This window comes from Micromys minutus (genome assembly GCF_963924665.1).
Source record: "Micromys minutus genome assembly, chromosome: 22".
Taxonomy (NCBI): domain Eukaryota; kingdom Metazoa; phylum Chordata; class Mammalia; order Rodentia; family Muridae; genus Micromys; species Micromys minutus.
In genome coordinates, this window is record NC_137957.1 from 42,707,596 (window position 1) to 42,734,539 (window position 26,944).

General features: G+C 41.4%; 1 protein-coding gene across 7 annotated transcripts in view; it reads left to right on the plus strand.

Annotated features, from left to right (window-relative positions):
• The window catches only part of MYBPC1 (myosin binding protein C1), a 79,653-nt gene that overhangs the window by 26,459 nt on the left and 26,250 nt on the right, over window positions 1-26,944 (plus strand). For 5 of the 7 annotated variants that reach the window (XM_080936019.1, XM_080936015.1, XM_080936017.1 and 2 more), the window contains 15 exons: window positions 747-785; window positions 1,431-1,466; window positions 3,055-3,168; window positions 4,887-5,035; window positions 5,509-5,626; window positions 7,364-7,415; window positions 9,478-9,534; window positions 15,553-15,719; window positions 16,993-17,125; window positions 18,948-19,072; window positions 19,916-20,021; window positions 20,898-21,064; window positions 21,982-22,144; window positions 23,917-24,023; window positions 24,341-24,474. In XM_080936019.1, coding sequence (XP_080792145.1) covers window positions 747-785; window positions 1,431-1,466; window positions 3,055-3,168; window positions 4,887-5,035; window positions 5,509-5,626; window positions 7,364-7,415; window positions 9,478-9,534; window positions 15,553-15,719; window positions 16,993-17,125; window positions 18,948-19,072; window positions 19,916-20,021; window positions 20,898-21,064; window positions 21,982-22,144; window positions 23,917-24,023; window positions 24,341-24,474 — 1,667 coding nt within the window. The remainder of the gene's footprint in view (window positions 1-746; window positions 786-1,430; window positions 1,467-3,054; window positions 3,169-4,886; window positions 5,036-5,508; window positions 5,627-7,363; window positions 7,416-9,477; window positions 9,535-15,552; window positions 15,720-16,992; window positions 17,126-18,947; window positions 19,073-19,915; window positions 20,022-20,897; window positions 21,065-21,981; window positions 22,145-23,916; window positions 24,024-24,340; window positions 24,475-26,944) is intronic. The other 2 variants (XM_080936016.1, XM_080936018.1) reach the window with 1 other exon arrangement.

Genomic DNA, 26,944 nt, shown 5'->3' on the forward strand with positions numbered 1-26,944 from the left:
GCATGCTTTGGGAAGGAAGGGTCATAGTTTCCAATACTACCACTGCCTCTTCAATCATGTAAAGTATGTGTGTTGCTACACAGGTATGTCAGGAAGGGGCACACTTCAGAGTGCCTCTCAGAATTTAATGACATATTTTGAAATTTAGAAATTTGCATGAGTAATTTTTGAATCATATAGTGCTTGGAAGAACCAATACAATCTTGGGGGAAATAGCTGTAAAGTTATGAAGATGATTATCACTGAACTTAACAAAACTGATTAATTTTTATTCATCAACTTGAATTTTGGCTTTTTCCTAATACCAACAGGAAACTCTGGGGTTCGCTGGGTGGAAACAACTCTCAAATAGTCCCTAAAAGCTGTGTGTCAGGATCTAGATGAATATGATATATGAATAACATCTGCTATTAATTTCAGCTATGAAATTAAAAAGACTCGGAAACCCCCTCCACTATTTTTCCACTGATTTACAGTCACAAGAAATCTGGAATAGTTTCATTTTTTTTAAATCTATGTTTTCATTTGAACTATTCTACTCTCACACCCTTTTTTAATATTCTCCTTCTGTTTGGTTTTTGTCCATGTTCTCAAAGGTTACCTGCAGGTACGAGGTCTCCTATGGCTCACTCGGCCGTTGAAAATGCTCTGTGTAGTGTCTCTCTTCTTTTCCAGACTCCTCTTCCCCAGGTTACTTGGATGAAGTTCTTTCTTCCTTGACTTTTTCCTCCTGTTTCTTGTTTCAGAGGAAGATGAGGCCTCTCCACCAAGCGCCCTGCCTCCAGGTTAGAATGACTCCCTGGCCCAACTTTGAGCTCTTTAATTCATTGGCCAACTTTTGAAGCAAAGAGTCAGGAGAGTAAGAGGGGAAACATTGGATTTAATGGTGATTTCTATGATAAACTCCTAAAAAGGAAGATTTTATAGTCAGGTGTGTTGGTGCATCCCCATAATCCCAGTACTGGGGGAGACCGAGTCAGGAAGACCTCAAGGCCAGACCCGCAGGGGCTACAGAGTGAGTTCAAGACCAGCTTGAGTCACATGGTTACACTGTCATAAGAAGGGAGGGAATGAAGGAAGGAAGAAAAGGAAGAAAGGAAAGAAAGAAAGAAAGAAAGAAAGAAAGAAAGAAAGAAAGAAAGAAAGAAAGAAAGAAAGGGAAAACTTTGGATATGATTATTTTAGGCATGAAAATGTTTATCATCCATATTAATCTATATATCCCCCTTATTTATATTTTTTAATTGTATTAATGCTCTTAAAGAGGGCAGATTCCTAACAGAGTTCTTTTCCACTCAAACCAATTTGTAGTTTTCTTCCTCTATAACCAAAAGAGATAGGGTTTAGGGGTGCCCCGAGAAGGTTGTAGCCGCCCCACTTCCCTCCTCCCTCCACTCTCCTGCATCCTCCAAATCATCCTTTCCTTTCAGGTTTGGGTAGTCGGGCCCTGGAGAGAAAAGATTCAGGTGAGCACATCTCGAGGCATTCATCCCTCAAGCTTACACAAGCACTAATGATTCTCTCCTGGGGCTGTATTGATTCTAATCCCTGTTTCATTCAGTTTGTAGCATTTACAGCAACCTTTCGTTCCATTTTTACCCATAGAAGAAAACTAATGTGTTGAGAGACCATTAACTTTGCATGATACAATGCACATATTCAAGAATCCAGTCGCCTATACCACAGACGTATTTGATACACCATAACGTCGTTTTTAATACTTAACAAATAGCCAGAGGTCGGTCTCCACTCCTGGTATGTGAGATACTTTACATCCGTGTAGAATTGTAAGTATAACCATTAGAAACATTTTCAAATGCACGCTGTGGGCTGTAACTATGATCTTAAAGTTATTTGACCATTCATTCATTCATTCATTCATTCATTCATTCAATAACTTCTGTCCTGGTCCCATCACTGGCTGCTTAAGAGCCAGTCCATGGCACAAGAACTGCACATGGAGAAGTGAGCACACCAAGAAAAATTCTTGTCTTCCTATCCCTTACACAGAGCACCACCACTCACTCTTGGTATTAACATCGCAGACACAGCACACGGCTTTAACCTTAACTCAGGAATTAAGAACGTGTGCTCAAGCGACTACTTGGCTTAACCTCATTGTGGATAAGAATCCTGAGCCGTGAGCATGGCTGACAGCCTAAAGCTAAAACGAATAAATGTGCACCTCCCTTCTTTTCATGAAACGTGAACAAGTACCGAGTTGTTTGACCCATGCATTTCCCCCCAGTTATCAAGTGCCAACCACCAAACTCTGCCTGCCCTTGGCTCCAAGAGGGAACATCCCCACGGTCCCCTGCGACCCTCCCCACAAGCCCTCACCGGGGTAAACTGCTGACCTGTGTCAACTTGCAGACTAGAAAGTACATGAGCTTCTCTTTCAGCTTGTCTCTCTTTACAGAGAAGCTCTGATCCGTTTCTTCTCCTCTCTCGATTTTTTGTGGTTTTTTTTTTGGGGGGGGGTGGGTTTTGGTTTTTCTTCCTTGCAGGACAATCCTACTGTTCTTCACATCTGTACCTGCAGGTCATGAGGCTGTAACTTACCTCTGTGTAATTTCCCACCCAGCACAAGAAGGGACCTAGACGTAGGAGGCCAAGTTCTCGGACCTGTGCTGGGCGGTTTACCTTTAAAGTGACCCCCACTCTTTGGTTTCACTGGATTCTGCTGTGTGGATTTGGCCTTAGAGTCAACCATCAGGAACGACACCTCAGTTGCTGTGTGGATTTCACTGCCACTGTCTAGATAACTGGGAGCAGTGAGAATCCCAAGGACAGCGAACAACTTACTTGACAAGCTTTGCGATTCCAGGAATTAGAAAAATGGTCCTTTGTCTGCCCATGGAAGACCCATCCCTGTAAGGATGAGGATCTGTCCCTCTTTACTGGTGGTTGGCGGGGACAAGGGAACGCTGTCATTTTATCTAGGTTGATTGAGCAAGACCAAACCTCTGCACGGAGGAGAACAGCAGACACAGGTAAGTGAGCCTGAAGAGACCCTGGCCCTGAAATGACCCACGTCTTCCTGTCCACTTCCAGAATGGTCTCTTGGTGAGTCACCTGCTGGCGGGGAGGAGCAGGACAAACAGAATGCCAACTCCCAGCTGTCCACCCTGTTTGTTGAGAAACCTCAAACCGGATCGGTGAAAGTTGGTGAGTATCGGCCAGGAGGGAATCCTCCTCGTTTCCACAGACCACAAAGCAAGTCATTTCAACAGGAGATGTCAGGAGCCATGGGAACATTCATCACAGCCATGCTGTTCCAAAATATTTGATTACCCCAGAAGATCTAGTATCCCTCTACTCCACTGCCCCTACCCCATCCCCTAATCCTCATCTCCCCACCCTCACGGAAAATCTACCCTGTTTATTTTATACACACAGACTAATTCTGTACCACTCAGCCTGCTGCCTTGGGAGTCTTTTGATCAGCCTAACATTTCTGAGGCCCACGCCCACTGTCGCATCATTAGTCTTGGTTATGACTTAGCAATGGTCTATCTTACACAAATCCTATGCCTCGATTTTTATAATCCCAGAAGATCGATGATAGTTGTCCTAGTAATTTTTTAGCACACAGGAGCTCAATGTCTGGACCCGAGGGCCAACTAGTTTGGGTCTAAAATGTTGGTTCTGTTTCTTGCTAGTAGCACAGAGCATTTGGCCCCATGACACCTCGGTCTCTTCTTGTGTAACCCGAGAATAGCCAGTGAGCCTTGCTTCTGAAGCTCTGAAGACTGGTGTCTGCTGTCACCATGACAGCACTCACCCCAGAAGGTGCTCAGGGTGCCCACAACTCTGTACATGCTAGATGAGCAAGGCAGTGAGACTCAAGGGCAGCTGGCCAGACAGATGTTACAGATGCAGAAATTTTTATTCAAAAACATCCATTACCTATAACATACCATCTGATTGTCCCAGAGACAGTATACCATGTGAATCCACATCCATTGTAGCCTAAAGACAGGAACAGACCCAGAGGATTTAACCAAACAGATAGCCACAAAAGCCACCTGCTGTGAGGGACATTAACAGAGAGCAGAGATAGGGGAGAACCAAAAAGCTTCCGGATTTTAATTTGGCAAACTCTGATGCTCAGAATCAGACTTGGATACCAACCAGATATTGGACAAATGAGTATATAACTCACTATATCCGCGAGTTTCTTCTTTCAGGCCTAGTATGCAAGCAGAAATGTTGACTCCTTGTGTGTTCTTACAAGAAACTGAAATCCTGGCCAAGGTGCTTGTGATGTCCCCAGAACCTCATCACTGACTCCATGGTCACCTCAAGTCTCCTCAAAGAGATGGATTGCCTCAGTCATAACCCTGTGATAGCAGTCATCCCATCATCTTGAATTTTACAGACATGCATTTCTTCTGTTTTTTATTCCACATAAATGCAAATCCACCCATTTCTTCATTCCTTCTTTTCTGCCTCAAACTTTTCAAGTGGACCGGAGATATGGCTCAGTAGTAGAGCAGTTGTCTAGTATGCAGAAGCTTCAGCGTTCAATTCTCAGTGAGATTATATATACTAGTGTATATTACTGAGTATATATATATATATATATATATATATATATATATATATATTATTTTACATAATATATTACTTAGTAAAAATATAGACATACATGCATATATATGCATACACACACACACACACACACACACACACACACAAGTTTCTAAAGCAAATCAGATAGACTTTCCTGAAACTTCAAGGATACTTACCACAAAGCGTGACGACCCATCTTGCCATTGTAAACATGTAAACCCTGCGCTATACAGAGCAGAACTGCTCTCGGCTGAAAGCAAGACAAACAGCAGTTTCTAAATCCCAGATCAAATCCTTTGTGCTTTTTCTAGGTGCAAACATCACCTTTATAGCCAAAGTTAAGGCTGAAGATCTTCTTAGAAAACCCACTATCAAATGGTTCAAGGGGAAATGGATGGATCTGGCCAGCAAAGCCGGGAAGCACCTGCAGCTGAAAGAGACCTTTGAGAGACAAACTCGGGTAGGGTCCTGAACCCCTGGCTTATCCCTTCTGTTGGGGTAGAAAGATAGTCCAGGCTCCGGCATGATTTTTTTCCCTAGGGAATATATTTCTATTCACCCCACATATCAGATGTTGACATCAAAGACAAAGAATGTTAAGAAGGCTTCATTTTGTGATTGGCCAGTGCTGATGATTCACAGCTCCCCTGATTCAAAATGGCAACGATCAGGTCCAAGAGGGAGGGGAGGGAATAGCTACATGACCCAAGTTTAGTTTTAAGAGATTTCAGTCCTGTGTCTACGCCCTGTTGCAACTGTCTTGCTGTGTCTAGAAGCTATGAGACACATCCACCCTTCTAGACTGAGACCCATGTCTTAGATATAGATCTAGTCCCATCTTTATACCAATACTGAGAATTTTGTTAAGGTGGGTGAGCATCTCTCTCAGCCATCACAGTCAGTCCAAGTTTGTTTGGATGCTTTTTGTTGCAGATATACACATTCGAGATGCAGATCATCAAAGCCAAAGAGAACTATGCAGGAAATTACAGGTGTGAGGTCACCTACAAGGATAAATTTGACAGCTGTTCATTTGATCTTGAAGTACATGGTAAGAGAGCCATGTTTCCAGGATAAATGGGACTTTTTACAAGGTGGGAAGGGATGAGGAAAAGATTTCTGTAATGCTCTGAGATTTGGCTGTGCTTTGTTTAGTTTGCATTTAAGATTGTGGTTTTCTGATTTTGGTGAATTTAGTAAGCCCAATGAAGCAGTAGTGTCTCTTGCTAATAACTTTTATCCAGTCCCCCAGAGAAGAGTGATACTGGTTTTCTAGTGATTTCTATCTGTTGCATGGACCCCTTTCCCACTGAGGTTTGGTGATAAGTCTATACAAGGATGCCAGGATATCAGCTAGAAATATTCTCTTATAGTAACTAATGTCACATAACAGAAATTCTCAGCCCATGAGTTCTGTGTACTGCCCAAAGAAAACACAATATGAATACATATTAGGGTGCATTGAGGTTGAACGAGACCTCCCCTTTTATAAATGTTGAAACAGAAAATCAACCTGCTAGCAACAATCATGTATTTAGGATGAGTTCATCCAAGTGTGGTATGGCCACACAAAGGAAACAAAGCAGGTGTTTTTTTAAAGGGGTTCTTTACATGAAAGGAATTGAGTTTTAAGAAGCAATTCTTTTCTAGAGAACCTACTGTTTGTTCCACATTTGCAGTGATGTCATTAGTTATGAGTATTACACTTCAAGTTGGATCCCTGTAGAACAGGGTAACAAGGATTATGAAGACTTCAGAAACCACACCCTATCCTACGTGAGTGTGTGGGTAATGGAAGTCATCATGGCTCAGTGCACAGAGCAGAGGGCAGCCACACAGAAGGAGAAACATCCCTTTCCTGCAGTCATACACTACTCAGATTAAAAAGTATGAGGAGGTGAACTTTGTACTCACATTAGGATGGGCTTTTCCAGGAAATTATGTAGATAAGCTGGGTGTAAAACATGCCTGGACCACTCAAGAGAGGGTCGGGAAGACTACTGCAAGTTTGAAGCCAGCCTGATTTATAGAGTAAGTTCTGGACCAGATAGAGCTATAGAATAAAACTGTCTGTAAAAAGATGAGAATGAAGGAAGGAAGGAAAGAAGAAAGGAGGGAGGGAGGGAGGGACAGAGGGAGGGAGGGAGGGAGGGAGGGAAGCGAAGGAAGGGAAGAAGGATGGAAGGAGGGAGACAGGGAGGAAGAGGAGAAGGGAGGAAGGAAAAGAAAGAAAGGGAGGTAGAGGGAGGAACAGAAAGAAAAGAAACAAAGGGAGGGAAAGAAAGAAGGAGCGAAGGGAGGGAAGAAGGAAGGAAAGCTATGCTGATGACCTAGAAAGGCCATGAAGATGTCAGATGTCAAGCAGATACAAAATAATCATGGGTCCCTCACTCTAAGGACCTCTAGTATCCAACAGGGCTGCATCACCCCAGCCAGGCATGTCTAAGAGTCTCCTGAGAAAGTTTTTCAGAATTCCGATATTTAGACTTTCCTCCATGATAGATCAAAAATCTCTATCAGGAAAGATCAAGTTGATGAACTTTAAAGGTTCTAACTGAAGTAGCAGGCAGACAGTCAGAATGCCAAGTTGCCTCTGAAGTCTCCCTGTTGGCTCTAATACAGAGGACAAGTGATGGTGATGTCCCGGGAGCTCAGCCACCTAGGAGGACAGCATCTCCTTTCCCCTTTTGCTTTTCAGCCTGGAGAAATCTCCATAGTTTTTGGCACTCTGAATACAAAATCGCCCTCCTAATTGTCACTCATCGTATTCTTTTCTTTCTTTCCAAAGAATCTACTGGGACGACTCCAAACATTGACATCAGATCTGCCTTCAAAAGAAGGTAATCTCGTTGTGAGAATCCAGATAGCTCTCATATAACAGAGTCCGAAGACTTTGCCCCCATCTGCCGTAGTCCAAAAGTCCATTTCATAGCAGCCAAATGTGTCATGTGTTTAAAAGTTGCTATTTTACAAAAGCCACAAGTTTAATTCCCATCCAACCTTATATAGAGAATTTCTTGGGGAATTCTTGTTAGAGTGATGACTCCGTTTTATAGTCCTCATGGTTGTCTCAGATTATCCACCTGCCGAGCAGTGACTTCACTCTTCATCGCCTTGTTTGCCATCAAAGGGTGGAAAGGGACACAGAAAGAAACACTTTATTCAGCACCAGCAAAGCCAGAGCGGGAAAACGTCTATTTCTATTTCTATTCATCAAGTATGGAGACATGAAACTGGGTGCACTACCCCAATTAAAATTAAGAAGCTACTTAGTAAAGTTAGTACCGTAGACTGTTGGATTATCTGAAACAACTAAATGCTAGGTCTGCTGGTGTTAAGGACACCGAAAACAGGAATGATTTAGATACCCACTGAATTCATTTTTCCAACTACCAAGATTGAAAACTCAGGAGGTCAAGAAAGAAAAATAATTCTTTTTGCTAGCCTCTGAGAAATGCAACCGTTTCTCATCATTATGTTATTGTCTGTGCTTGATGATGCCAAAATACACATTTTTTTTGAATGAAGACAGATGTTTTATTCATCTTAAAACTGACTCTGCATACCCTTTTGTTGAATAAGACAAGTTGTCCTAGAAAATAAAATATGTGATTTCTTTATCATAAAGCAATGATCTTGTCTGATTAAAAAGACATACTTCCTGCCTAAAATATCCAGAAATACAATGTTTGGTGACTTTTGAAAAATAGTATATATTACCTGACCAATTGATATTTTTTAACTTGGAAAAAAAAATCCTCAAACTTTTAAATCCTCTCGCTTCCGTCCCTACCATCTTCCCCTAATGCTTTGTAATAAGCAATAAACTGTTCCAAACCTGCTTATGGCACATGCAGGTGTGTCTTAAGAGAGGGAGCTACTGTTTTGTGCTTTGAAATCATAGAAATGTGTCTACTTCAAAAAGTCCTCAGCCACCTGCTAGCAGAAAATTTGAAAACACATTAGTTGGGTTTAATTTTTTGAGACATGTTAGACACACTGTTTTTAACCCCACAGACTCTTAGAAACTACAACTAACATCTGTAAAGAGCAGGAAACAAAATCTTCATAAAAAAATTAAACATGTAAGTAAGTGCGTAGTACCGTTCAAAAAACCCCAGCACTGTGGTTTCTTACAAAGTCAAGACAGCGGCTGCATGCCTGATTTGAGATGCATTTCTTCATAGGAAAGTGCCTTAGGCCGTTCCTACGAGAAAGAGTTCATTAGCAACTCGAGAGAACTTTTTTTTTTTTTTTGGAAAACTTCATTTTAAAAGGTGCTAGAGAGAAAACCAAATGACCGTGCTGTACAGAGCAGCAGTCCCTTGAAAGCAGAAAGAAATGCATCCTCTAGAAAGCGCTACAGTTTGTAAGCTCTGCTGGTATCTCTTATCTGATTCATCTATTCACGGGCCTAGAGGATACCTTTAAATATAAAGCTACGCCCTTATGTGTGACAAGCAACACTTCCTCCTCCTAGCCAATCTCTGCCCACCAGGGATGACAGAGATCAGCTGAAGTCCTTTGCTTTTTACACGGCTTTCTTTCCAGAGCTCCCAACTTGCAAAAACAAAGTACTTTGCGTTGCTTGGCTTCCGTGCATTTGTGTTACCTGGTTTTTAACACAAATCCAAGCAGTTTCATTATATATATATATATATATATGCAATAGACACTGTGCATTCTACAACCATGCAGTTAACACAAGCTCCTGGTGTCCTCTTTTCCACAAGTGCGTACTCCAGAAAACGTGCAATGCCACTTGTGTGAAAAGGAATAGTTTGTGTTGATTTAAGGCCTTGTGTGCTGGTCCGAGATTGCATATACACCCCATGTGGAGTGTTCTCTGGGGGGAACTCGTCTCTGTGTCTGCATTAAACCCTTTTCTTTTGTTAATGACAGTGGAGAAGGTCAAGAGGATGCAGGGGAACTTGACTTTAGTGGTCTCCTGAAACGTAGGTGAGAACCAAGTGGCGACGGGAGGCACTGTGGCCTGGATCTTTTAGACCTGCCCAGAGAAGTCAAATTTCAGCTGAATGCTTTTCAGATAAAAAGTGTCATTTCTTAATGTGTTTTGCTCATAAAACCTAACAACCAACTAAGAGAGAAAGAAAGCGACAAAAACATACTAATTTGGTGACATTGATGCTTCCTAAACTCCCTGCTTATGTGTTTGATGAGTTTTCACGTGTTGTCTTAGTCAGGGGTGAGGAAATCTGATAACTGAGACCTAAGGGCTTAGGTGCCTAGAAACAGCCAAGACTACATACGCTTCTCTTCTGTGATTGGGTAAACTCAGCTTTTCTTCTACCTTTGATTTTTTTTTTTTTTTTTTTTTTTGATAGTTGACTGAAAATGACAATTACACATTTGGGGAGGAAATACTTTTTGCAATAGGCAGATTCACTTTGATATATTATTTATGACTCATATTTAGATATTATTGATTTGAAGACATGCTGATATTTCAGAAGACACTACCTAGACGGACGATTTTTTCCTAGGTCTTTTTATTCTGACACAATGCTGATTATAAGGTACCCCCTTATTCCAGAGATGTTTAAAATGCCAGCCTCCAGATGCACAGTTTAGAAGTAACAGGAACATAGTAAACAGAAATGAAGTTACCACTCATAGATCCTTGCCAGTGTTGCCTTATGAAGTAGAACATATAGGATAACCATATGGATACTCAGCATATAAGCATGTTACTGGGTTTCTGTCCACGTATGTACACAAATAACATTATATAATAGGCTAGATCACACGAGTGTTATTTGCAGCTATAAGACATTTTCTATAGTGAAAAAAAAAACAAAAGAGAAAGTGTTATTTCCAGGGACTATATTTCATCTAACAAATTTGTGAGTAGACAGTGAACAGTCTTGTTAGCAATTATAATTTGGGCATCACTTTTCATTCAGCTTTTCAGATTTATCTTTAAAAAAAACAATTTTAGTCCTCTTTTTGACATTAAAGAGACGTTAGTGCAAATGCTCTTCAAAAATTGTAAATTTTCGTTGGATGGCATTTTTCAAGTTAAAGGAATGAAGATCTCAACAAGAGTCCCCAACATTACAGTTAACAGAAATGGCAATCTGTGTGATTTATTAGCGATAAATATTCATCAGTGCACACAGTGATATCAAGCACGTCATTTTGATATCTCAATCATTAGTTTAAATAATATTTGTCCTGAAGTACATTTAAAGCAACAGTATGTGAAGTGTCCTTAAGTAAGCCTCAGTCTCAAGTGAGAAGCAAAGGCCCTGAGACACTGAGACACTTAAATTAAGTCCCTCTGGAACAGGTAGAACAGAGACCCAAATCCAAGTTTCTTTTCTTTCTTCTTTCTGGGTCAATGTTGTCCCTGTGGCACCATGTTAGAAACAACCCAAGTCTGTCCCAGAACAAGATTGTCCTTTCCAATGTGCACCACACTGCCGACTACGGGAAGCTTTTCCTCCCCAGGCACATGTGACTCAACTGTATAACTAAAGCTAGATTATACCCTGAGAAATAAGGCAGGGTCTCATCCATAGGAAAGAATAAATAAATATTTGTATGATAGCAAGACAGACTTAAAATCTCAACACCAAGAGGTAAATTATAGTCATAAAATCAAAATAAATTGTTTGGTATTATTGATCACACTTTCTTGGCAGTGTAGAATTCATTAGATGATTTTGGTTAAAATGTATGTCCTCTCTGAGGTATATTTTCTTCATATTGTACCTGAGAAAGATAAAAGCTAATAGGATTGTAAAGATTAAACTAAATATAAAAGAACTGGATTATTGTAGGTAGCAGAACCCATGCACTTCCTAACAGTTTCTTTTAATGCATTTGTCTTCATACAAAGATCATACACACACACACACACACACACACACACTTATTCATGTATACACATACAAGCATAGATTTATGAACACACACACATAAGCACACACATAAATGCATGCAATATGAACACACACAAGCACACATATATGCATGCACACATGCACATATAAATTCGTACACATGAGCACATGCACATATAAACACACAGTCACATGCATGCATGCATGCACACACACACATGAGTACAATCAGGATATGATTCTGTAAATTTAGTGTCATGGTCTGATTTAAAAAGGAAAGGGAAAGAAAAAAAAATAACAGGCTGTTTCTACCAACATTTTCATGGGGAAGAAAGAGGAATGGAATTATATCATATAGCCCCAATGATTAAGGGGGAAACAAGTCTGAGAAAGAAGGGCAGCCACTATGTCTTCAGTTTTCATTTCTGATCCACCCTTTAATTAAGGTTCAGTCTCATTGGATTGTTCACATAAAAATGATTCATTTAACATACGTGTACTAACCCACCGTTATAACCGTAGACGGGGTGTGTTTCTTACTGAATCGTGATTGCATGTGTTCTCATTGTGGATTATTTTTGTGGTCATGACACATGGTTACCCTCTGTACTTCTCCGGAAGTATGTGGTAAAAGCTCTATTGGAATAAATAGTAGAATCGGTATCTGTACAGAAAGTCTCCCTTTGCATATTAAAGCCAGCTTGTTTCAATATACGGTAGATGAATCAGGGATAATCTTTGGGGCAGTATTTCATTATGGGATTAGACCTTTATAAATACTTAGAAGGCTTATTCTACATAAAACTTCTATAAACCTTTTGTGGTTCACTGGGACCATCTGTTTATAGAAATTTTCGGTGTAGAAAAAAGTACAGCAAGCACTATGCAGGTCTATCCCCATGATGGGAAGGAATCCAGAATCTGGATTTCTCTCCCCGCTGCACTTCAGCTAACCACACAGCGTCCTGAGCAGCCACTGTGATAAGATACCCCTGTAGAAGACAGCTTTGACCTCCCATCCCTACAAAATAAATGCTTCTGTTTAAACGTGGGGGTGCAATAAAGTGACAGGAAAAGAAGACGGGGTCATCGGTGCTCATGTGCAAACTTTGATAAGGAACACAGTGGAACACATCTCACACTTCAGTAGAAGATGGAGAGGCTGACTGTGAGTCTACTCTAGGAGACGGTGAACATTTTTGCTGGTTTCCTCTGTGAATATGCACCTCGGGGACCTACTCCTAGTTTCATTGTGCCCCTGTAGCTACTTACAGGATAATAAATATTGGGTGTGTAGCTTAGCGGAGAGAGTGTTTGCCAGGCATGTACAAGGCCATGGGTTTGATTATCAACATCACATAAGCTGGCTGTGGTGGTCCAAACTGTAATGACAGAACTCAGGAGGTGGAGCAGGAGCTTCAGAAGTTTAAGGTCATCCTTGGCTACGTCATAAAGTCAAGGCCAGCCTGGGCTGCATGAGCCATGTTAGAAGCAAACCTAAAAAGAAATAAATTATATAGACTTTGATATCTTTACCAAAGTCTCCACCAAATCTCCACCAAATGCAATATGAAATTAAGTTAAAATACATGTGACATAATTCCCCTTGATTAAAATACCAGATTTAACAAAATCTCCAGGGCTGGAGAGATGGCTCGGCGGTTAAGAGCACCTACTGCTCTTCCAGAGGTCCTGAGTTCAATTCCCAGCAACCACATGGTGGCTCACAACTATCTGTAATGGGATCTGATGCCCTCTTCTGGTGTGTCTGAAGACAGGTACAGTGTACTCATATGTAAAATAAATAAAGCTTTTTAAAAAATCTCCAGATTTAATATAATCTAAGTATGAAATAATTCTAAAGCTTGGATGGATGTATTTAGTCTGGAATGTGCTAGAAAGCCTTACTATACTGAGGAGACACCTCACAGAAGATATGCACACACGGGTACTTACACACATTAACTGCAGTTCTCCAAACTTAAAATACCTTTAGGATTTATTTCCATTACTTTTAATTATGTGTATCTGTGTCTGAGTGAGCGGATGCCAAGTCGTGTATGTGGGTGACCATGGAAACCAAAAGAGGTTTCAGGTCCCTTGGGATAGAAGTTACAAGCTGTTAGGATCTACTCCTGCCCCATGGGTGCTGAGGACTGAACTCAGGTCATCTGGAAGAGCAGTTTTCATGACTGGGGCATCTCTGCAGCCCCCTGTTTAAAATGCTTTAAAAGATGAACCTAAGATGAAGACCACTTTCAGTCTGCAGAGTTAGTAAATCAGACAAATTTTTAGCAATGTTCGAAGCTAAGGATAGTTTTTAGTTTTTCAACTTCTGTACATGAACTCTGGGCATATTTTTATTTCAGAGAGATGAAGAAAGATGCTTAATTCTCCTTTGCTTTCTGAGACACAGTCTTGCTGTGTAGCGCTGGGTGTCTTGAAATTTGCTATGTTGTCCAGTCTGTCCTTAGATTCAGTGACCCATCTCCCTCTGTGTCTCTAAGCTCTGGGATTGAAGGTGCGTGTCACCCTGCCCAGCTGTGCCTTGAGGTTTTTAAGGCATGTTTTCTTTTTCTTTTTTCTTTAAAAAAAATTTTTTTTAAATAATCTGGGGCCAGGGGGATGTCCTGGATATATGACTGCTTGCAAAGATCAGAAGAGGTCATTAGATTCTTTGGAGCTAGGGTTACAGGTAGTTGTGAGCTTCTAAGATTGGGAACAGGGAACCAGACTTAGATATTTTACAAGTGTGGTTGTGTGCTCTTTACTGAAGAGTCATTTCTCCAGCCCCGAGACATATTTTCACACTGATATTTGCACTTTACTGACCAATTCTCCATAAAACCATCTCCAAACCAGTCTTATTCACAGTAAGTTATAACTAAATTTTTCCACACTGACCTAATTAAAAAAAAAAAAAAAACAGTCAGTTAACCTTAAACAAAATAATCAGGACTAGTTAGCCTACAAAGAAAATCAGGTTAAAGTATACTAAACTCATCCAATAAAAAGCTCACTTCTGAGTGTTGGTTTTATTTTGTAGATTTAAAATAGGGAGAGTAGAGTATTTTAACCCTTTGTTTTCTGGACTGAATCCCACTATGTAGTGACAGCCAGCCTGAAACTCCCTATGTTGACCAGGCTAGCCCCAAACTCACAGAGACCCACCTGCCTCTGTCTCTGAAGTGGTGTAACCATGTACTCCTCTTTGTGGGCTATGCATTCTTTGGTCAGTGATCAAGATTTGGGGGGGGGGTCATGTATTAATGTGACAGAACAAATATTGCAAACATCTAAAGGTCCAAAATACTGTCTGGATTATGTTCACATCAATATATGTAGAATGGAACTTTTTTCCACCCAGAGGCTAATTTAAATCTTAATTCTTTGTTTTGTTTTTTGAGATAGGGATTCTTTGTGTAACCATGGCTGTTCTGCAACTTTCTCTGTAGACCAGGCTGGCCTCCAACTCAGAGATCTGCCTGCCTCTGCTGGGATTAAAGGCATCTGTCACTACCCCCTGGCCTAAATCTTAATTCTTAATCCACTTTTCGTTTTGTTAATTATTTTTTATTAATTTTTATTTTTATGAGTGCACTGTTGCTGTCTTCAGACACACCAGAAGAAGGCATCAGATCTCACTACAGATGGTTGTGAGCCATCATGTGGTTGCTGGGATTTGAACTCAGGACCTCTGGAAGAGCAGTCAGTGCTCTTAACCATCATCTCTCCAGCCCCTTAATTTACTTTTCAAACTGAATCCACTCCCTGCATGTGGGATGAGATCTATTTTTAAGTTTCTAAAGAATCTCATCTTCAATTACTTCTCGGCTTTTTGGCAAAGATCAAATGTGATCAGACTTTTTTAAATGAAAGAAAAATATCTCGGAATTTGTCCTGACATCTCTGCTCCTCCTACAACTAACTGTGTTTTTAACAAGAAAAGTAAAGATCAGAGTGTGTACATATTTGATCTTCTACCCTCTGGATGTTTCTTTCCCAAGACATCAAGTCGACTCAGTTGACGTCTTTAAGCAGAACTCTTAACATCATTGATCTTTAGGGGCCAGGACCGCTTCTAACCTAGATGACTGTTCTTCCGGGCTAGGGAGGTAAAGCAGCAAGAGGAGGAGCCTGAGATAGACGTGTGGGAGCTGCTGAAAAATGCCAACCCCAACGAATACGAGAAGATCGCTTTCCAGTATGGCATCACCGACCTGCGTGGCATGCTTAAGCGGCTCAAGCGCATGCGCAGGGTGGAAAAGAAGAGCGCAGGTGAGCACGCCTGGGGGCATGGCAGAGGCGAGTCAGCCACCGGGCCACCTAGTACTGTGTGTGTCTCTGCCTCATCCTATTAACTCATCCAGTCTGGGAGGAAGCTTCATGGGCCTGTAGGAGTTCCTTTCATCCACTTTGGGTTCCTGTAGAGTAAGAGTAGTTCTCTGGTTGCGTTGGCGGAGTGCGCGTGGCTCCTCAAGGCTCAGTGACGGCACATTTACAGTACCACAGAAAGCAAAGAATGTATCCCTGTGGCCTCCAGGAACCTCTCCAAGCCTCCATTTACCCAGGCTCATATCTCCTTCACTCTGTAGCTCTTGACTCTTCATCAGACAAGGTTCTGTTTGTTTTCTAACAGACTCTTCTACCCTTTTGACTGGGCCAAAGAGTTTGCCTATCACCCCCCACTAAGCTTTCCAGATTTCCCTTGGCTATGAATTGAAACACAAAGTTGGGGACGGAGGCAAAAAGGAAGAAAGACATGCATTTCAAGTTAACCACTAGGTCTTCCATCTTTTCTGTGCTGGGTCATTGTCTGGTTTCAATTGTATAATATGTCAGTATAATATGTCAGGAAGTTGTTTTCTTCCCCTTCGTGTTTGGGTGGAATTAAAAACTCCCATGGTGGTGTTTTAAAGATCTGGCCCTCACTTCTAAATGTTACCCTTAAATGGTTGAGAACTGGCCTTTGGGAGGCCCCGTCTGACGCACAACTCCTACTCCATGACCCCAGACCCATCCACTATAGCAGAGAGCCAGCAGACGGCCCGTTTACCACACTGGCCTTTGTAAACACTGAATCCATGTGCTAGGTAAGCAGCCGGAAATCTAATATTGATTTTTCCCTTTTTAAAACAAGAGAAAGTGAGCTTATGCCGATCAGCAAAAAGGGGTCTGCTGCCAAATCTAAGCACTTTAGTTCGAACCCGGGAACCTACATGGTGAAAGGCAAGATCAAACTGGCCTGAAGTTTCTTCTAACACCAATCCCCAACACACATGAAGGGACAGACAAAAGAAATAAGTGTAATCTGAAATTAATAGTAGGGCTATTTTTCTCGTACTTCTTTTAAAAAACATCATCAGCTGCATGTCAACAAAACTCTGAAATAGAAGCAGTAATCGGGAAGTCTTCTGACCTTGTTCTTCCCTGAGACACTTTTTTTGTTCTTAGATTTTCATATATAAATTAATTAGCTACTTAAACTTAGCCTTGTGTATACATGCTGTCATGATTTGTTTTGGGTTTTTTTTTTTTTTTCTATCTACAGCTTTTGCAAAAATTCTCGATCCTGCATATCAGGTTGATAAAGGAGGAAAAGTGAGATTTGTTGTGGAGTTGGCAGACCCAAAGCTGGAGGTGAAATGGTTTAAAAATGGCCAAGAAATTCGACCCAGTACAAAGTAAGTGGGCGTTAAAAGGCTCAGTTAAAATATAAATGAACCATAGTTTGACTTAACTTGTATGGAATAAAGGAACTTTTTCCGGCATGTTTAGTCCATCAGTGTGTGTCCTGCCCCATCCTGTGGTAGTCTCTCCTCCCCCATATGTCTTTATAATGTAAAACTGTAGAAAGAGAGAAAGGTAAACGTCACTTTTCATGGATTTTGGGATTCTGAAAGTCATAGCGAAACTCTTATGAAAGTAAAAGAAACTCTTATGTTTTCTGAGGCTTTTCAGGTGAGTCACAATTATTCTGTGCCACTATCTCAAAGCATTGCCAAATGTCTCTCTATTCAAAATAATTAAACTTAGAAGTATTTGAAGTATATATTTGATATGCCAAGTGAAAATCACATCTGGTAAATAGAAGGGTTTGGTTTGGTTTGGTATGGTTTGGTTTGGTTTCCCCAAAATCACATGAGTTTTTGATAGCGGCTGAACATCTGTTTGGCTGCTGTTGACAGTACCCACAACATTACATCTGAACAGAACTGTTTGATGTTAAGATAATGAAACCTGTGCCCATGTTTTATTATGTCTGCCCCTCTTCCAAAGGAAGAAGTCAAACGGATCCCTAGTACCTTGTGGTTTTGCTAGTCTGCTATGAAACTGCTTCATAGAGAGATCCCCCTCCATCCAGTGTATCATTTTAAGTTAATAAGTGCCACATGTCCATTGACACAGTTTTGAATCCCAGAAACCTGTCACTTCTAGAATACAGTGATCTCCAGCTTTTCCATGGGCTCATTCCAAACAGCATGATTTTGAGAGCATACTATTTATACCCGGTGTAAAAGTCTCTGGACTCACTCAGACATGACTTTTCTTGGTTTGCTTGACTAGAAAACATTTTCAAAGTTTTCAGTTTGAGGGATTTCCCCAATTTGGTTTGCTGAGCTATGAGAAAGCTTTCATGTCCCCCACCATAATCAACACATATAATTAGTGTGACATATAACCAGAGTATTTTCTCTCCTTGGCCACTAGTGTTCCGTTTCTGAACTTGCTTTTTGAAATGGATCTGATTTGATATGTATTGGTGTTTGCCTTGAAGGCATGTCTGTGTACCCACAGAGGCCAGAAGTTGAGTTACAGATGGTTATGAGCTGCCATAGAGGTGCTGGGAATCAAACCCAGGCCCTCTAGAAGAACAGTTAGTGCTCTTAACGCTGAGCCATCTCTCCAGCAGGGAAAATGCTTTCTTAATAGAGAGTAACTGGGATACGGTAGGCCCAGTACTACGCTCATGGAAGAGGCCATATATTTACTATTGATCTTAATGATTAATATTAGTTATTCCTTAAATTGCTCAAGCATTTATTCATCCAAAAAAGTATTCATCCAACAAAAACTTAGTTCACAGGCTAAAGGATGAAGGAGATGTGTGTAAGTGAATAAGATAAGGTCTCAACCACTTTGTAACATACATAATTATTATTTGAAGAATTGTGAAGTTAAAAATCTTTCTAACACACTCAACCAACCATCTTCCAAAAGTGGGTTAAAAAATAACTATATGAGAATTTTTTTATATTTACACTGAATACTTAGATGAAAGAAAAGAATAACAAATTAACTAGTATGTTTAAGTATACATATTTCCATGTATCACAAGAATAAAAATGATCTTTTTTGACATTTAGACATATAAAATATGCTGTATAAATAGAAGATCATAGCCATATCCTTGATTCTCAAGAGTTAACAAATTATTAGCCAAATTTATTAATAAGTAAAAAGAAACCAAGGTCTCAAACTTTGCCTTCTTCCTGTTGAAAACAGATACATCTTTGAACACAAAGGAAACGAGAGAATTATGTTTATTAACAACTGTGCCCTGACAGATGATTCGGAGTACTATGTGACAGCTGGAGACGAGAAATGTTCTACTGAGCTCTTCGTAAGAGGTAAAGGAAAATCTTTTCTTGCGTTATCAAGGGGCTAGGGCTCTCCTCCCAGGGACACGGATCCAAACCAAAGGCAAGGTGGCCCCTCAGCCCAGAGAAGAAGCAAAGGCAAGCCTAGAAATGTTTGGCTCGTCTATTAGATTGGCTCAATATTGCATCTCCATTACAATGACAGGTATCCTGATTCCTACTCAGACTTCTGTTTTGTTGAAGAAGAGAGAAGCCGAGGGGAGAGAAACACCTCTACATGAAGCTGCCTCATGGTGTTGACTTTAAGCCAAGCACTATTCCACAAGATTATTTTAGTTATAGCTTCTGAAACCCTGCATACTTTAATTGATAATCCACGTTTTGCCTGCTTAGCTGAATGAAGGCAGCTTCATTCAGATGAGAGCATCATTCACGGGTGTCAGAAGAGCAGCTGGAATAGTCAGAGAAAGCCAGGTTGCCTTTATTTTCTTTATTGAGCCCTCTAATTACGGACAATCTCATTCCTTCTCCTTGGCTGAGAGCCAAAGTCAAAACCTTCAAGCTTTATATCTTCATCCAAACTATCTACCGCCTGGTACCGTACTTGATGAAAGCAGAATATTTGGTGTACATCTTATGTACTCTCCAAACCAATGATTTGTTCCAACTAGTTCTGAAACTGGGAGGAATGGATTTAACATCTTTAGCTTTCTGTTCTGCCATGGACAGACATGAGAGTCTCACCTCCAATTTACCAGTCAGATTCATTGATGGTTCTCTCCCACTGTTGGCCTTTTCTCTGGGAACAAACTGGGGTTCAAGACACAGGCTTTGGATAAATTAACAATTTTTGATATCCCCCTTTCCAACTAGAGCCTCCAATTATGGTGACTAAGCAGCTGGAAGACATGAACGCTTACTGTGGGGAGAGGGTAGAGTTGGAAGTTGAGGTGTCTGAAGATGACGCCAACGTAAAATGGTAAACGGCTTTGCTGATGCCTGTCTGTCTCTAATAGACAAAGTATCTTCACAACCAATAGAATGCAACATGGAAGTGGTTTCTAAACATGGCCTAAGAATTCAGTCTTTCATTCTTTCAGTTTCCCGGGAAGATATGGTAGGCTGAAAAATCACCAACTCCTTTTAAAAATTAAAAAGGGTCAGGGGGCATAGCTTAGTGGTGGGGCGCAGTTAGCTTGTGTGAGGCCATTGGTTGACTCTCTCACACACGCACATGAACAAACAAACCAAAGCTTGAGGTGCTAGGAACTAAAGAGTCTTTTATTGCATGCCTCCTGCGAGTTAGCTCGAAATTAAAACCTAGAGGGTTGAAGACTGTAAATTGAAATGTGATATTAAGAGGAACATAGCAAACGGCACAGCAGGAATCTGTAGCCATTAGCATGGGAAAGGTTGCTAACACTAACAACTGTAAAATGTCTCCTGAGACCGAAAGTGGAGCCAGGTGTACACTCAGCACTGCCTCTAATGAGCAGATGCTCATGTACTTTTAATGTGATTTTGTACACGATACTCGTTACTCTATGGATCAACTGGCGTATCCACCAGTAGACCTATTAATAAAGTCCTGTTCTTTAATAAATCCTTCCTGTGTGTCTGGGATCTGTTAGGAACCTTGGAAGACACTGCAAACTAAGAAACTAACATTTATTTCTTGGAATTAAATTTTTTCTGCTTTCACAAATATATATGATATATATGTGAAATATTTTATATATATTAAATATATATATATATTTGATTTTGTTTGATTATATCTCCCATTACCCTTCTTCATAGCTTTCCTCTTCCCACTGAACCGTTTCTTCCTCCCTTTACATCCATGTTAATTCAGGTTTAAGAATGGTGAAGAGATCTTTCCTGGTCCAAAGTCAAGATACAAAATTAAAGTTGAAGGAAAAAAACACACTTTGATCATAGAAGGAGCAACAAAGGCTGACACTGCGGAGTACTCAGCCATGACAACCGGGGGACAATCGTCTGCTAAACTGAGTGTTGACTGTAAGTAAGGCTCCGTTGGATGTCTTCTACACTGACTCACAAATAAGACTGTGTTTCGTAACTCAGCTTTCAGGAAACTCTCCATCTACCCGACCTGTGGCATTTTGAAATCTGTAGATTTGGACTCCACTCTAGCTGAGTGTCATGTCAGGTCTCTTAGAAAGGAATCGACTACTCGGTCTAATGGTAGAGCATCGAACTGGAGAAATCCCTCAGCCATTAAGGGCACTGGCTGCTCTTCCTGAGTTCAATTTCCAGCAACCACCTGATGGCTCACAACCATCTGTCATGTGATCTGATGCCCTCTTTTGGCATGCAGGTGTGCACAAAGATAGAGTACTCATCGACATAAAAATAAATAAATCTTTTTTAAAAATAGTAGAGCATCAATTCTGGGGAAAGAGAAAAGTTACCTAGAAGGGCTGGAGAGATGGCTCAGTGGTTAAGACCACCAGCTGCCCTTCCAGAGGTTCTGAGTTCAAATCCTTAGCAACTATGTAGTGGCTTATAACCTTCTATAATGAGATATACTGCCCTCCCTCTCTGGCCTGCAGGCAGAATGCTGTACAGATAATAAATAAATCTTTAAAAAGAGAAGTTACCCAGAAAATTATGCATTAAACCGTATGCCAAGTGCTTAACTGTATCTCACTACCAAGTTCAAGTCATCAAATGAAGTTTAATATTCAGCATGAAACACATAATTGCATTTGGTGTAGGAGGAGAGTCATTTAAGCCTTGGGGTGCCACTGAGGAGAGTTGAAGAGCCTGATTGCAGATGATAAGTTTCCAGAGCGTAAGAGAACTGATCTTCTTGTCCAAACGGCCTCTTAAAGTGGTTTTTTCCCACTGTGAACTACCACCGTGCCAGCTTGTCTGGAGTCTGAGTGTGGATCCGCACTGTTCTGTCTCTGCAGTAAGACCTCTAAAGATCACCACGCCCCTGACTGACCAGACCGTAAAGCTTGGGAAAGAAGTCTGCTTGAAGTGCGAAATCTCTGAAAACGTGCCAGGAAAATGGACAAAAAATGGCCTCCCTGTTCAGGAGGGTGACCGTCTGAAGGTTGTTCACAAGGGAAGGTAAGCAAGCCAGGTGGGCCGTCCATAAGGAATTACCCACATTCACTTTTCCTACTTCCTAAACATGTATCCACTGACTCTTGGGAGAGCAGGGAGATGGCCTGTCTCTAGTCAAGTAAGAACTGGTGTTTGCTTTGCTCACATCCTGCTTGAGATCTTCTACCTACACCTTATACCATGGTCTATCATCCGAAAGCTCGCAGCTGCACCATTTAACATGTGGCTTACAGGAGGAGTGACAGTCCATTCTAGAAGACCTGATAGATTGACAGCTGGCCCGAATGTTCAATAAGATATCGAAAGACCATAGGTTTGGACCCAGCAGACCCATGCTGAAGTTCCACCCTACTTGGCCGTTGTTTATCTGACTTTGTAAAAATTGAGAGATAATGGGTAATAATACCCACCCCTTGCCTAGGACACACTGGGTTGATGGGAGGAAGGCGCTCCCTCTGCTTTAACCTGTAAAAGGAAAGAAACTTGGGAAGAGCACACATTTTGTTGTCGGTCGCCGTTTTCCCTGCCTTTTTTCTGGAATGCCAACCTCCTCTGCGTAGTTTATCGGGGCACTTGTGCTATTTTATAGGACTTGTTGCCTGATACCAGAATGCAGGTACTTGTAAATCAAGATCTTTATTTCATGGGGCTGGGGAAATGGTTCAGTGGTTAAGAGCACTGGTTGCTTTTTGGGAGGATCTGAGTTCAATTCCCAGGACCCCCATGGTGGCTCACAATTGTCTTAATTCTAGTTTCAAAGGATCTGATGCCCTCTTCTGGCCTCCACAGGTACTGCATGCACACAGTACATACGCATAGGCAAGCAAAACACCCATACACATACAATAGAAATAAAACCTTGACACCTTAATTATTGCCAGCCTTTAATAATAACAACTATCACATGATCATCCTTCTATTTTGTTTAATTATGGGAAAGCATACTTGCCTAGGATCTAGCAAAGATTTAAGGCAAGAAATTGAACTTTAACTTATGGACTCTCAGAACAGTTCACAAATAGATTTCTGGGACTTAAAAGTCCTTTGAAATGTCACATGTATATAAAGACACACACATTCCTAATATTCTTCTGTCCTTCATATGTGAGTCTGTGTCAGTGCTGGGGTCTGAACCAGAACCTCACATATGCTAACTTAATGCCCTCCACTAAGCTACACCCCTATCTCCACATTGAAAAAAAATTTTTTTGAGACAGGGTTTCTCTGTATAACAGTACTGACTGTCCTAGAATTCACTCTGCAGACCAGACTGACCTTTTCAGACTTCTTACAATGAAAGGATCCGTGAGCTCCACCCAGTCCTCGCTGATCTATGGCCCATGAACTTAAGAACAATTACTCTTTGGTAATAGAGAAATAGCCAAAGTCAGTATTTTCCTTTGTGATTTCTTCTACATTTAAATGTAGCATTATTAAGATGTTGTGTTTGTTCTTGTTAAAGTTTTGACTAATAGGCACTTGCATACATAATAAGAAGGTTGTATTTGTAGAGATTATACTTCCATATCATCCAAACTAGATCTGACTTGGATCAATCAATAGAATAACCTTACACACACACACACACACACACACACACACACACACACACACACACACACACACACACACACACACACACACACTGCCCCTCTCTTTTTCCCTCTCATATATGAAGCAGGTAAATATTAAAGGACAGATGTCTCTTCAGTTTGGATCATGTATACTCTACACCCTTGCAAAGTGTTAGACACGTGTTTTTCTTCTTTCTTTAGAATCCACAAGTTAGTCATAGCCAATGCTCTCATTGAAGATGAAGGTGAATATGTATTTACACCAGATGCCTACAATGTTCCTTTGTCTGCCAAAGTTCATGTCATCGGTGAGTAGATCAAAGGAATTACTGCATAGCTGTCCGCTTGTTTGCTTACCTTGAACTCTAATGCATGAAAATCAATATGATTGAAAAGATAACACCAATTTTTATTATTCATTATAAGTGGTTGACTTGTAAATATGACAAGAAACAGTTTTATAGGGTGCCAAGCACCAACTGCTATGGCAGTTCATACACACACGCACACATACACACACAGGTTAAAAACTGATTGTTACCAATTCTGATCAATAGCCAGTCACTAGCCAAAATACCACGTGGAAATGTCTGTGTGATAACAAAAGCCCTGCTGACTGTTCCAGACCCTCCCAAGATCATCCTGGATGGTCTGGATGCTGATAACACGGTGACAGTGATTGCGGGAAGCAAGCTTCGCCTGGAGATTCCCGTCACAGGGGAACCACCTCCTAAAGCCATCTGGAGCCGAGCAGATAAGGTTTGTTACACTTGCATACTGTTGCACACAACACTCACGCACAGACAACACACACACACACATACACACATACACACACACACACACACACACACACACACACACACACGGGACTGCACATGACCTGACCCCTCTCCTGTGGTTCAGGCACAGGGAAAAGGCACAGGTCGATGTGTATTCTACAGTCAGGTGTAACAGTACGTGCCTCTTATGCCAGCATTGGAAACAAACACAGGCAGACTTCTGTGAGTTCGAGGTCAGCCTGGCCTACATAATAAGTTCCAGGACAGTCAAAGCTACCAAATGAAACCTGATCTCAAAACACATACACACACACACACACACACACACAGAGAGAGAGAGAGAGAGAGAGAGAGAGAGAGAGAGAGAGAGAGAGAGAGAACAAAACAAACAAAAACACAACCTATGAAAACAAAGTTCATTACAGGTATAATTCCTCTGAAAAGAGAAGAAAAGCTGGTTTTCGGATGAATCTATTAATCACTTGTTTTCATATTTCTAGCCACCTACTTATTTGGCTAAACATGATTTTTCAACTTAAGGTCGTAGTCCCATTTTATATGCCACGGGTGTGGTGGGGCAGGAAGGAAGAAAAGCAGCAAAGTAAGGAAAGGAATCACTTTGCACAGTAAAAATAACAGGATAAGCTAAGCAGGGCATGGTGTCCTGTTCTGAAACAATGACACTGAGTTAGGAGTAGTCAAGGACAGCAAAGCCTACCTAAAAAGACCCTCTCTTTAACCCCCCCCCCCACTCCAAAAATAAATAAGTAAGATGAGAAGCCCAAGAGCATTTGTGATAGGAACTGGGCAGACAGTCACCGAAGCCTCCCCTGCTGACTGTAAGAAACTCTGTGAATTCTGGAGGGAAGTGATCTCCTGGTGAAGGCCACGAAAGGACCAAGGTCAAGAATGAGAAGGAGCCTAATTAATGTGTGGGAGGTTTGGAAAAACCACTGCTACTGGGGCAAGTAGACCAGGGAAAAAAAAAACAAAAGATTGGGGGAGGGGGTGTTAAAAGTATCTATTTAAGCAGTCCCCGGCTTCCTGCTGGAAAAATAAAGTAAAATAAGATAAGATAAAATAAAAGCAGAACGTAAGACTTTACTTCCAGCAAAATGGAACCACAGGAACCCGGCTTAAATTCTGACGTAATGTCCAAATTAACAAGATTGTGTGAACAGTTATTTTCTGGTCATTGGAACCAGGTCAAGTTATGGAAAGCAATGGCTCAGAATATGACAGTAAGTGAGCGTATTCTACTCTGCCTTGCTTACTGCCTTGGGGGTATTCTCCAGTGGTGAGGGTCTTACATGTAGACCCTTTGCCTGGCATGTATAAGGCCATGGGTTTGGTTCCTAGCAGAGGAAGTTGGGGTGGGGTGGGGTGGAGCTATTTCAATTCCAGGTAATGTACAAGGAGTAAACACCCAGACAGAGTCTAAAGACCAAAAAGCCCAAGGAGGCGGGGGTTCATGCACCAGAGTTGAAAGCTGCTCAGATCAAGCCCTGGGGCCCTCCGGCCAGTCTGGTACCACAGTACTCTGGAGCCAGAGGCATGAGGATCTCTGTGATCTGGTCTACACAGCAAGTTCCAGACCAGCCAGGGCTATGCAGTGAGCACCTGGCTTAGGAAATCAGAGGTTGGGGATGTAGCTCAGCGATTCAAGAACTTAGCAGACAGCAGAAGAGGATAGCCGAAGGCTCAGCTTTTCTCTGCCGCTTGGGGTCAGTCATTCTTCCGCATCCTTATCTGAAGAGGAAACTCAAGGCTGAGAGATGGCTCAGTGGTTAAGAACACTTGCTGCTCTTGCAAAGGACGCAGGAGTCTGTTCCCAACACCTACATAGCGGCTTACAACCATCTATAACTCCAGCTCCAGGAGGTCTGATGGCGTCTTCTGACCCTCAGGGGCACTTCGTGTACACGGTGCATAGACATCATGCAGGCAAAACAACATACACATAAAATGAAAGTAAATAATTCTTTAAAAAAATAGATACCTAATAGTAAACGGAGTGGAAAATTATCCTTATACCATTTCCCAACACCTATCACCTGCCGCCATGTTTTTTTGGTTTGTCTGTTTTTATGTTTTGCCTTTTATTTTTTTTAAAGGCAAGATCTCACTATGTAGCTCTGGCTGGCCACCAGAGTGCTGGGGTTAAAGATGGTTGCCACCACCCCCAGCCTTTTCAGTGCTTCCCTGTTTTCCAAGACATCCACGCAAATGAAAACCACAAGTGTCTGATCTGAGTTGAGTGTCCCGAAAGGACCCCTTCTACCCTTGTACTTTTCTGTCCTCCGGCTTTCTCTTAGGAACACTTCTAGTTAATGGGCTTTTGGATCCAGCCCCGGCTCAGCTGTGTGGGGCTTGAGCACACGGAGTCTGGGTTTCTTCCTGTGTGTACGAGTAGATTGACCTGACACTGTGGACGCTGGGCACTCGGG